Source organism: Diospyros lotus, chromosome 7 (assembly GCF_014633365.1).
Source record: "Diospyros lotus cultivar Yz01 chromosome 7, ASM1463336v1, whole genome shotgun sequence".
NCBI lineage: Eukaryota > Viridiplantae > Streptophyta > Magnoliopsida > Ericales > Ebenaceae > Diospyros > Diospyros lotus.
The window spans coordinates 38,072,043-38,084,989 of record NC_068344.1 but is presented as its reverse complement, the minus strand read 5'-3'; the positions used below and the strand labels follow the sequence as shown (position 1 = coordinate 38,084,989).

Below are 12,947 nucleotides of genomic sequence, written 5' to 3'. Positions count from 1 at the left end.
TCAATATTTTAGTGTAGTAATCCATGATCGATCATAAAATGTATGAATCGCTGATATGTATTTGAGAGAAAATAGATTAGCTGAATGTGAGTCTGAAAGTGAGTCTCTAATAAGAGATAGAGATTTTAGAAGAAAAGATTTGATTGGGATATGAGCCACTGTGTGAAGAAGAAAATTTCTTCGGCCGAAAGACATCATGTCAGGTGGTGGTGGTTGAATATTGAAGATAAGCGTAAAATTAAATTTTTATTTGAGGGTATTTTAGGTATATTTAAAAATGGTTGCGAAGGGTAAAAGGCTCGCTGTGAATAGAATTTCTCTAACCTTTGTCCTATTATTTTTCTTTATGAAAAATAAAATTATTTAAAAATTGTTATACTTGTAGGTTCTACCTTTCACGTTTTGACTAATCCCAACCCAACCAAAGTGGAACACAATTATGGAATTATCTATTTTATTAAATGTATGATCCTTAAATCATAATATAAAATAAAATTAAAACAGATTTGCTATTATAATATAGTTTATCTTCATTTAAAAAATACATTACAATTACCAAATAACACCCATTCAAAATAATTATTTTCTTATATTTTTTTTCCAAAGTAAAAATAATTTCTTAAGAATAAGATAATACATGTAAAAACTGAAAAAAAATTCTATTCGCGTGTGTGACATGTTGAGCTAGGAATTGAGTTAGATTGCTGATTGACGTAATTCAAGTCTGATATAGAATATTATTTTAACATTAAATATTATTATGATAATTTGGACAATGAAAATTTTATTTTGGCATTTATTTATGATAATTTTAAAAACACTTAAATATTAATATATTATTTTTTGTATCACATTAATATAAATATAAAATATATTAATATAAATATTATTAAAAGTGTCGTAAATAAATATCTAAATAATAATATTTTTGGGTGAAAAGGGAGGGGGGGAGTGAGGACAGAATTTGTCCACGCCTCTAAACTAAAAGCCAATAATAATAAGAAGAAAATTAGAGTGTATATATATCCCCCACACACCCCCAAACCCATCTCGAGGCTGAGGATGCTGCACCCTCCGCCGCCTACAAGACACAAAGAAAAGATGGTATCATCATCCTTGGCTGGTTGTTAACACTACTTTTTACCATATTTTCTTTCCTTGAACGAAGCAATCATCTCCTATTACACTGGCAGCTGTGCTGCAAGTACAGTAACCTCATCCTATAGAAGATCAAGATTTTCTGCCTTCCAAGGCCACACCACCACATACACTCTATCACTCTCTTAACTGCTTGCTAATGGCCGCCTCCGCCTCCCTCTCTCTCCCAAAACACACTCTCCCCTCTCTACTTCCTCCCACCAAATCATCACTTCTACTTTCTCCCTCTTTTCTCCCCAAATCATCATCCCATTCTCAATTCCATGGCCTCAAGCTCTCCTCCCCTTCTTATTCTTCCTCTTCCTCTTCTTCCTCTTCAGTCAAGACTACTTTCATTTTTGCCAAGGTATGTATGTAGGTACATTAGCATTTTCTTGGCCCATTTTCATTCATACATCTTTTATCTTACATATATGTGTGTGTATGTGTATGTTGTGTTCTTGTCTTGTCTCTCTCTGCTTCAATTTTCTTTCAAAGGTAAACAAAGGCCAGGTGCCTCCAAACTTCTCCTTGAAAGATCAGAATGGAAGGAACGTGAGCCTCTCCAAATTCAAAGGAAAACCTGTGGTTGTCTACTTCTACCCTGCTGATGAAACCCCTGGTTGCACCAAACAGGTAGAATGGTGCCCTCTTCTGATTATGCTTCTGAATTTCCACAAGCGCGCCTAGATTAACGCTTGCTCAAAGCAGTCTCGTAATTGAGTTTTGATGATATGCATACGTGTATATAAATATACATATGTATATATGCAGGCATGTGCCTTCAGGGACTCCTATGAGAAGTTCAAGAAAGCAGGGGCTGAGGTTGTTGGAATCAGTGGCGATGACCCATCATCGCACAAGGTAAAATCATTTCCATTTACCATTCGTACTGCCATGAAAAAGCTATGGCATTGTCATCCCTGTTCAAGTCTTAATTTGCTTTTCCCATCTCACCAAATGGCAGAAACAACTTTGGCGTCTCAGGTTATTTGAGAAAAACATAATAAAAAGATTTTTGCTTCTGTTCACTCGTTTGGGCATAGTAATGGTAGTCCACTTCTTCTAAATCAGACTTCAATAGCTAGTTGGTTTCTGTACGCCCTCATTAGTTGTCAGCATTGATTTAACTTGGAGCTAATAATATTGTGACAAAATCTAAACTATCATCATGCATCTGGGCTCTTGCTGATCATCACCTCTCAACTATTTTTTTTTTTCTTAAAAAAAATCTATCTGTTTAAGTGATCTTTATTCATCTAACTGTCACAAATCAATCTAGTTGTTTTTGGTAGGACAAAAGGCATGTCATCATTCACAGTAACTCTAGTAAGTCTCAGAATAGCCTGTGATTATTGCCGAAGCTTGCTTGTGGTGACAAAATTGTTGGAATGGTTGTAGGCATTTGCAACGAAATACAGACTTCCATACACATTGCTGAGTGATGAAGGGAACAGAGTGAGAAAAGATTGGGGAGTACCAGCAGATCTGTTCGGAACATTGCCTGGGAGGCAGACCTATGTTCTTGACAAGAAGGGGGTGGTTCAACTTATCTACAATAACCAGTTCCAACCGGAGAAGCACATTGATGAGACTTTGAAGCTACTTCAAAGTATTTAAACCTTTCTGTTCGTCATCCCTCCTCTCCTCTCTTCTCTTCCTCCCTCTCTCTGTCCATTATCTTATTTGTCTTGAATTTCAGATCGATGATTCATTTCTATTATGAGTTTAGACCCTGTTAATCAATTATGTGCATCCTTTGTTCATGTGAAAATATTTTGATAAAGGAGAAATCCTGTCACCTGGAGAAGTTCTCAGCGAACGGATGGGGCAACCCCTCTTCTCCTCAGAAATTGGCTAAGTTTTCAAAGACATCATGGACTGTTTGTTACCCTGCCCACCCATTGAGTTCTAGGTTAGATGTACTATGAATGAAAAATAATCTTATCTGATCATAAGGGCGATTATATTACGTCAGCTTGGAAGCTTCACTTCATTGTCTTAAAGGCGCCCTTGGAGTATGCAATGAAAGGCAGGATCCGCCCTTTGGCTTTGGATTCCACCCAGGGCCTTAATATATCTATTTTACTACAACTCATTGACACTCATCAATGGCAGTTTTCCATGGATGGACAAAGAGATAATTAATAGGATTTCTGAAGGAAGATATTGTTTGATCCAATAAAAACAAACTTGAATATGAAGACAAGAAAGACCTCAACATACATCCAGGAGTCTAGGCACTTTGGCTCTTTATAGGAAAGATTGCATTTTGCATTGTGAAGTAGAAATTCAATCAAGTTGAAGCACTCGCTTTGAAGGAGATATATAATAATTAATACTCTCTCTCTCTCTCCATAAATATAAATATATATATATGATATGGTTATATACACACATGTAGATATATATATATATATATATATTAATGGATGTTTTTGCTTTCTCTAAGTAAAAATAGAAAAGTTATAGTTACCTGTACATTAATTGACATAAAATGGTTTCCCGGAATACCAGAGAAATCACGCGGCTGTCTTTGATCGTCGGCTCCCCCTCTTGTTACCATCTTGTTTGTTTTTTTTTTTTTTTTTTTCTTCTTCTCTCTGAAAGTTGGCTCAAATTTTCTTGAGAAAATCGCCGGGAAAATGACGACGTACGGCACGATCCCCACGTCAGCCCCACCAGGACCATATTCGAACCTGGAGTTCATTTCCCGAGTCAAGGACCACATTCAATGGGGCCTCGCCCAGCGGCGACCGTGGAAGCACATGATATCGCCGCCTGCGATCTCTCTCCCCAGCAGCGCCGCCGAAGCCGGCGGCCGTATCCGTCAGAACATCGCCTACTTCCGGGCGAACTACGCCATCGTGGTGCTCTTCGCGCTCTTCGTGAGCCTCCTGTGGCGGCCTGTCTCCCTGATCGTCTTCACGGCCACAATGTCGGCCTGGCTCTTCCTCTACTTCCTCCGCGACGATCCGGTCGTCGTCTTGAGCTTTACGGTGGACGATCGCGTGATCCTGATAGGGCTGTTGGTGGTGACGGTTGGTTTGTTGCTGTTGACGCACGCGACGATGGACATAGTGGTGGGGCTGGTGAGCGGGGCGGCAGCGGTGTTGATCCACGGCGTGATGAGGCGGACGGACGATCTGGGGGACGAGGAGGAGGAAGGAGGGGTGGGATCCGTTGTGGCGTCGCGCAGGGTGCTTATGAAGGAGGCTGCCTCTTCTTCCTTTTCTTATTCTTCTTCTTCTTCTCCTTAGAATTATTAATTTATTAATTTAGAGCCATTAGAGGATTCTCACCTGTGATGTGGGCTGCTTATTGGCTATTCAAAGCCCAATCTCGTACGGCCCAATAAGCATCCATCAACACACACTTCATTCAATGGGTCCCACCCCCATCAACATCTCTGGTCAAACCTCTTTGACCATCCAACCTCTATGCAACCCAACATTCCTCTGTCCTCTGACGCTCACATACTTTCATGTTTATATAAAATGTTTTTTATATATATTTTAAATATTTAAATTATGCTCTTTGTCCCAAGCATTTGTTTGTGGGAATGGGACTTTTTTGTTTTTATATTTAAGTGATGGCTTAGTGGCATGAGCTTTGAATTTTTTGTTTTTCATTACAAAAATTTGTAATTATTAATTTATGGGTATGTACTGCATAAATTTGTTACGCAAGTTTAAACACAAATTTTTATATATTTATTTAGTTAATCCTCTATAATTAATTAGGAAACTTAAGATATTAAGATTAATTTTATATTCAAATAAATATATGTTTTCAGTCTTTTTATATGCAGAATAATTTACGAATCTTAATCAAGGTATGAATAAAATTATAATATATATATATATATATAAGAGTAGCCAAGTGTATGTGGGTTAAAAAACTTTACATTTTTTAATTTTAAGAAATTGAAGTAAATAATTTGTCACCTTTTTATTTAAAAAAGAAAAAAAGAAAAAAGAGGCCATACAATCTTCTTTGTCATGTTACTTTGTTCTTCTTTGGTTTGCAAAGTGGGCCTAAATGTCCCCATTTTGGCAGCCTTCGGATGATCCTTTTGTGCCTTTTTGAAATTTTGCTAGGGAACAAGCAAACCAAATTATTTGACCCCACAATATATATTCATGTAATGTAATGTAAATGTAAATGTAAATGTATGGCACCTTAATCAACTCATAAAAGCAATTCAACAATCTCGATTACCATTACTACCATTGCTTCCCCATCAAAAAGGGATACTTTCCTTCCAGCTAGGGCAACCCCCCACAAAACCCTTTCCACATTAATTCATCATCATCATCCATCTTATATCATTTTCCAATCATTAATCTGGGGCTGGCCACCCTTTCTTGTGAGAATCATGCCTCATTCATTATTCAAATAAATGGCCCATTACAGTAATCTTAGCAAGCTTAATTAATTACTATTAATGGCACAATTCTTATCATTATTATCAATTAAATCTTAAATCACTGACCCCCTTCCCAATTAATCCTGTTTTAGTTGAGTTTCAACTCTATTAAGAGTGTCGATTCTTGTGATTTTCGAGGGTTGGCTTAATTCTTTTTGGTATCGTTCACAGTAAGTATGAACCTTTATATGTCACCTTTCACTGTTAAGCAGCAATACATTCCTCATCATCCTACATACAATACAGCATGATAAATATGAAGCTTTTTCAATCATAAGATGCAAACTACAAGCGTAATAAGTGTCATTAAAAAGTTAAACATATTACATTATTCCACTAACGCTTTTCATGGGCTCACACAGACGACAACTATGACTTTGACTGCAAATTAAAGTTCATTCCACACATTAATTGCTCCATCAGCTGCTCATTAATTAATCAAGAACTAAGTCCAACTTCTACGTACAACATCCTCCTCCTCCTCCTCCATACTCCCATGTCTAAGCCGCCACCTTTTTTGGCCTTTTTAATTTGTTCTTTAGTTCTTAATTATTGTATCAGAAACTGAGTGTTACGTTAATGAATAATGCCAGTGATCTTTCGGGTCCATAGATAATGTGAACAAATTAATAAAAAAAAAACCTAGCTCGAAAACATAAAAGAAAAACAAACAGAAGCCCTAGGCAGCTGGTTCTTTAATGTAGCCCAAAGATTTGAACGTGCTTTCCCAAGATCTTTTCCAACTTTAGATCAGTCCACATTAGTCGTCATTGGCATAAACTTTAGAAATTTTCTTTTGGCTGTCTTTAATGCAAACTCGTTTGTTGATGCTGTAGTCGCAAGGCATGCGTGGTTGCTAGCTAGTTAGCTAGCTACTTGCCACTTGCCACTCGTTAGATAAATAGATAGATGAAGACCCAACTTTTCTTTTTTCTTGTTTTTGGCCCTTTTCTTTTGATGCTTTTGGGTACCTAGATTTAAAGGAAAAAAAAAAGTAAGAAAAATTATATATATATATATATATATATACTTCCCTTTGCTTACTAGATCCAACCAAAATAAATAAGTAAATAAAGTTCATCTTAGGTTACAGAGAAGAACCACAACACAAGCAAGTAATTAAAGAGCAAGGCATGCAAACAAACAGCTAACTGTAAACTGCTAACTGTGATCAATAATGAACACGAAGGTCATGGAAATATTTAAGAGAGAGAGATCATCAGGCAATGATGCTAGTTATCTATATAATGTTTTATACAGAAATTAATTAACTAGTAAGAGCAAAATGACAAATATAAATATATGATGATGATGATGCATGATTGATAAGCATGAAAACAAAGCAAATGACAGAAATGAATTTGTTTAAAGTGTTTGATCAGTGAGCAGTGGCAGCAAGCACAGTGAATAATAATCCATCAGGACATGTATCTGTCTTCCCTTTACACTTTAACTACTTTATTTGAATTTCTGCTGCCTCCCCACTCTATGCGATGTGGAAAACTATACTGTTGGTCCCACTCTCTGTGAAACCTCTCCCTTTTTCTTTTACTTTCCTTTGCACGAGAATATATAATTCAAACAGCACGATCGAGACAACTAGCTAGCTAATTATGTTACCAATACAAACAATGTTAACCATCAAGACATTATCAATTAAGAAGAAAAAAACAAATGTAAGAACTTGTGGAACTGTGGGTGCATGGGTATAATAGTTAAAAGTGATGATGATGATGATGGTGGTGGTGTATATATATATATAGCCCTTCTTAGCTCTCTCTTAAATCTCCTCCTACGCCCAAAATCTTTGCCAATACATACCTCCTCTCTAAGCTAGCGCTTGGTTTTTCTTCCATCTTTTAACTACCAAAAGGCAACCACCACCGAGCGCAGCCGGAAGAGTTGGGTTGGTTTGCCCACAAAGCCTTGTGTTCAAGTCTTGTGAGTCCACAGCTAGCTTCTCTAGTCTGTCTTCTGTGACTCGAAAGGGGTGGGGAGGGGTGGTGGTCGGGCAAGTGATGCGCAGCGGAGTTTGTACGGTTCAGCAGACGTTCTCGGCGGAGGCAGCCTCCGTGCTGAAGCACTCTCTGAGCTTGGCCAGGCGGAGGGGCCACGCCCAGCTCACTCCTCTCCATGTGGCAGCCACTCTGCTGAGCCCCAGAGCCAGCATCCTCAAGAGAGCCTGTCTCAAGTCCCAGCCTCACCAAACCTCACATCCCTTCCACTGCAAAGCTCTTGAGCTTTGCTTCAATGTGGCTCTCAATCGGCTCCCAACGACACCAGGCTCTCTCCTCCATGGCCAACCCTCTCTCTCCAATGCCCTGATTGCCGCTCTCAAGAGAGCTCAAGCCCACCAGAGAAGGGGCTTCTTGGAGCAGCAGCAGCAGCAGCAGCAGCCACCTCTTCTCGCCGTCAAGGTTGAGCTGGACCAGCTTATTTTGTCCATCCTGGATGACCCCAGTGTTAGTAGAGTTATGAGAGAAGCTGGGTTCTCCAGCACGGCAGTGAAGAACAATCTAGAAGACTCTTCATCTCCCTCTGTTTTCCACTGTTATGGTAGCTCCGGTGGGGTCTATTCTTCTCCTCCTTCTCCGCCTGAAAACCAAAGAGAAATCATCAATCCCATGAGTTTCTGGCAGACCCATTTCTTGGCCTTTAATTCTGACCAAAACCCACTTCTCTCTTCCCCACAGAAGAAACTCCCAAGCATCAATAATCCATCCATACATTCAACTAATTCACTGAAGCAAGAAACCAAGTTGATTTTTGAGGTCTTGTTAAAGAAGAGAAGGAGGAACACTGTCATAGTTGGCGACTCTGCGGCGCTAACTGAAACTCTTGCTGTACAAGTGATGGATAGCATAGAGAAAGGAGATGTTCCGGATGAACTGAAATCAACCCGGGTTATCAGATTTGAGCTGAAATCAGTTCCCTTGCGGTTCATGAAGAGAGAAGAGGTGAAGCTGCACCTCTCAGACCTGAAAAGAAAGGTGGATTCTCTTGCTTCAGGGGGAATTAGGGGAGTGATGATCTATACAGGAGATCTGAAATGGACAGTTGAAGAAGAAACAGGAGTCGGGTACAACCCGGTTGATCATCTAATCGAAGATATAGGGAGACTGCTTTCTGAACACAACAGCAACTCAAACACTACAAAAGTTTGGTTAATGGCCACTGCAAACTATCAAACCTACATGAAGTGTCAGATGAAGCAACCTTCCCTGGAGATCCAATGGTCTCTCCAAGCTGTTTCTGTTCCATCAGCTGGACTTGGTTTGAGTCTTCAGGCCACAAGGTGAGGAGTAGTAGCCTTAATTATTTTGCTTATACTGTCAGTTTCTTTAATTAATTATATAATTTAATTTCCATACAAATTAAACCACTTTCTTTCCCATAACTTGTCTGGTTATACTCCTTCTGGTATATATTTATTTCTGGGTTCTAAAAGCCCTAAAAGATAAATACTAAAGCAAATTTATGATTTAATAGGGTGAGGTTGACCCTTTTTATTTTAGAAAAGAAATATAATTAAACTGAAAGGATGAATAAGTTAACAGAGTTGTTCTTCACGAATACTTGCAGTGCCCATGACTATGGAAATCCATCTGAGTTGCCGGAAACGAAGCCTTTTGCCGGAAAGGAGGATCAAGGCAGGCCTTCCTTTCTATTCCATGGTCAAGGCTTATCTGGGAAGAGCTACCAACCTTGTGCATTGAATCCATGGTGGGCTAATCAGAAACCCACGTCCCCAGAGATGAATTCCATCTGTTTTGGGCATTCACCATCGAAGACTAGCCAAACCACGAGTTCTCTGCCCCGTTTCAGGCGCCAACAATCCTGTCACATTGAATTCAGTTTCAGTAACGAGAGCAGCAAACCCCAGTCTGTGGAACCAAACTTGGATTCTCTGAAGAACACTGATGTAAAGATCACGCTTGCTCTGGGAAATTCTCCGGATTCTGTCTCCGGAGAATTGGTAGAGATTAGGAAAAGCGAAATATCTAAGCAGTTGGAAGAGAATGTGCCCTGGCAACTGGAAGCCATTCCTGGAATAGTACAAGCTCTGGTTGAATCCAGACCAACCGAGAAGGGGACTTGGTTAATGATACGGGGAAATGATTCAGTAGGAAGTAGAAGATTGGCTCGTTGCATTGCAGAATCAGTTTTTGGCACTGCCGAGTTTCTCCTCTGCATGAACATGAGAGAAAGAGAGGGCAAGATGATCAGTGAGTGCACTGAAACACTGGAAAGAGCCTTTAGAGACGGGGAAAAATATGTTTTTCTGGTTGAAAATGTTGATCTTGCCAACACCCGGTTCTTGAAATTTCTCGGTGACAGCTTTCAAACTGGAAATTTTCCATTTCAAGCAATATTTATCCTAACTCAGGACGAGTCTACAAGCTGTAGATGTGGAAAGGACACTGCTTCTGTAATCCAGATCAATTTGGAAGTTGAAGAAATGGAAAGGTCTCAGTCTCATAGCAAGAGGAAAGCGGATTGGGATTTGTCAAACAAGGCCAAGAGTCCCAGAATCCATGATGAGAATGAAAGTGCCTCTTCAATTGATCTGAACATCAAAGCTGAAGATTTCAGCCCTGTTTCTAGCGATTTGACTGGCGAAACGGGGCGTGATCTGCAGGTTTCATGTGGGTTTCTCGAACAGATCAAGAACCGGTTCGATTTCAGCCGGGATTCAGCTCAGGATAGGCTGATAAAGGAGGAATTACTGGGCAAGATCAAACGGTCATTTGAAGAAGTAAGCGGAAGCTTCTGTTCATTTGATGTGGAAGAGAAGTTGACGGAGGAACTGTTGGCTGGGGCTGGCAGTTTTCTCAACGCCCAGTTTGAAAAGTGGCTCAGAGACGTTTTCCAAAGGAACTTGCTAACGGTCAAAATTGGCGGGAAGAGGAGCCTCAGGCTCTGTTTGGGAAGGGAAAGGGGGAAGGATCAGTTAGAAAATAGTGGCTTCTTGGGATCTAACCTTCCACAAACAATCCAAGTTTCCTTCGTGGAATGAGAGGGGTAATATTGTAAATGCACAAGGGGTCCATGTCTAACTGTCGCTTTCCTAATATAGCTAGATAGACTTTTTTGTTTCTTTTTCCCCCCCAAGTACTCCCCTTTTTCCTTCAATTTTCCCATTTGTCTTTTATTTCCCTTCCTATGTCTCTATGACAAGAAAATATATGGTTATATGTTCAATATATAACAAAAAATGAAGTTTCTGCAATTTTTAGTACTAAGTATTGGAGAGAATATCAAATATGTGCAAGAATTCGGTTGGATCTTTGACTAGTTGTGATGCAATTCTCATATAAGATTCTCTGTGTCAAACATATAGAACACAACAAGAAAATGATAGAAAGTAATAATATATAATTTATTTTCAAAAAAATACCATTATTTATCTTATTATTATCATAAATAAGAGTTCAAGTAATTTAAAAAACTCATAAAGAGAAACACTTCTCTTTCTTAAGTTTAATGGATTTAATTTCTTCAATTTTATGATTCAGAGTGACAGTCTTCTCATGAGAATTTTGATTAAATTAATTTTGTATTAATGATATTGTATTCTTTTGTTAACGTAAATTAACTTGACATTTAATCTAAGAGCCAATCCAAATACATGATATTTTTTTTTTTTATTATGTCTTTCTTATTTCTTCATCTCTCTCTTTCTCACAGAACCCCATCAACAGTAGATGAATTTAAATCTAGAACCTATCTATTGTCAATTTGTCTTAGTCGAAGAAAGTTTCAACAACTAGAACCTTTGTCAGCCATTACTTCATTGGCTGATTGATTTCTTTTTATAATCAGAGTTTTTTTTTTGTTAATTTTTGTTATTAGTTAATTTATATTTAATTAATTTAACATAACCTAACTAGAATTTAAGAGAGTTTGAGTATAATTTATTATTTTTTAAATATTTTAATTAACTTTTGTAGAAATAAAAAAATATCGTTTAAATAGAAAATTGTGTCATTAATATAAATTGAACTTATTATGTAATTATAAAAATATATTTAATAAAAATTAAAATTCATTATAGAACAAATTTAGTCCTTTTGTAAAGATTATAAAGTTAATAGGGAGGATGTGGAAGTCACTGGCCACAAAGGCTTCTCAAAGACCTTTTTGTGGCAAATAATGTTATTTTGGAGACAATTATTAGCTTCCCATCCTCCTTTTTGACTGCAATCAGTGGCCCTTTGGTGTATGGGTAATCATGACTTGGAAAAAGAGACATTATGTATGTATGTTTTGTTCATAAAAGAACTCTCTTTATCCATCATTACTTTGACCTCCCTTATTCTCAACCAAGGAAAATGCAACTCTAAGATTACATCTAGGGGCCTATTATGCATGTGGTGTGGGGTTCACATCTACTGTAAATTAATATATATATATATATGTGTAATTAGTTCATAAATAAGAGATTATTCGTTAATTTTCTCTATTAAGATCTGTTTTAAGATGAAATTATGTAACATTTATAAGTTCCCACATGTCTAATACCATGTACAACACAATCATCTATTAATTTCAACTTTTTAAATATATGATTGTATTTGGGGATGATGATGAGAGAAAATGCACAGCCTTAAGCTTAAAGGGAAAAATAAAATGATATGATAGTGGAATGATGGGTGCAAGGGATTTTGCTAATGGGGCCCCATGCCTATGCCTTAGTTCATCATCATCATCATCACCACCATCATCATCATCATCATCATCATCATCATGCAGTGTTTAATTAATAAATTGCATATAATAAAGCGCATATCATATTGGCTAATTAGCTAAGTTGTTGGACACCAATCATCACAATCTCATTGAGTTGTCAATATATGCGCGCATGCATGCTCTCTATTAGCATTCGTTTTCCTATATATTATAAAATGTTTATTCTTAGTGAAGCCCAAATTATAGGTGATGAGCTTTGTGACCGTCACTATAAAAGTTGAGTTCTAGTGGCACCTTCAATGATGGCTTGTTTATTATTATTGTAATTACTAAACAAAAAATGTTTAGGTTTGGCGGCAGCTAAGTACTGGCGACTATGACAAAAGATATATTAACATATTTCTCTTTGCTTTTTAGTTTCCTGAAACTTCTTCCACTGTCTGTTGATCATAGCATTTTTTCTCATTGTGTCTCATTTTCATCTTTTCTCTTTGAGTTTCTCTTGTTTGGTGTGTTTTTTTATTAATTATGATGTCAATATCTCCTATCAATAGTCTATTAAAAAAGTCTTAAATATATTATTCGATTTTACTAACTTAAAGAATCAACTTCAATTAACGTTTTTGGAACAGGTATTACACCCTTTTTTTTGCTAATATCCTAAATCACTTCCTTGTGATCTAATAGTTTG

The 12,947-nt window shown here is 37.6% G+C and overlaps 3 protein-coding genes across 3 annotated transcripts; all 3 read left to right on the top strand.

Annotated features, from left to right (window-relative positions):
- Window positions 1-1,063: 1,063 nt before the first annotated feature.
- LOC127806998 (peroxiredoxin Q, chloroplastic) lies at window positions 1,064-2,883 on the top strand. Its single transcript, XM_052344654.1, has 4 exons — window positions 1,064-1,504; window positions 1,636-1,773; window positions 1,912-2,001; window positions 2,539-2,883. The coding sequence occupies exons 1-4, from the start codon at window positions 1,298-1,300 to the stop codon at window positions 2,755-2,757; spliced, it is 654 nt and encodes a 217-aa protein (XP_052200614.1). The 5' UTR covers window positions 1,064-1,297; the 3' UTR covers window positions 2,758-2,883.
- Window positions 2,884-3,023: 140 nt separating this feature from the next.
- LOC127807000 (PRA1 family protein F2-like) lies at window positions 3,024-4,828 on the top strand. Its single transcript, XM_052344655.1, has one exon. It carries the CDS (start codon window positions 3,783-3,785, stop codon window positions 4,395-4,397), a length of 615 nt encoding a protein of 204 aa, XP_052200615.1. The 5' UTR covers window positions 3,024-3,782; the 3' UTR covers window positions 4,398-4,828.
- A 2,392-nt stretch (window positions 4,829-7,220) lies between these two features.
- LOC127806939 (protein SMAX1-LIKE 4-like) lies at window positions 7,221-10,817 on the top strand. The gene is made up of 2 exons (XM_052344563.1): window positions 7,221-8,861; window positions 9,149-10,817. The coding sequence occupies exons 1-2, from the start codon at window positions 7,585-7,587 to the stop codon at window positions 10,581-10,583; spliced, it is 2,712 nt and encodes a 903-aa protein (XP_052200523.1). The 5' UTR covers window positions 7,221-7,584; the 3' UTR covers window positions 10,584-10,817.
- Window positions 10,818-12,947: the final 2,130 nt, after the last annotated feature.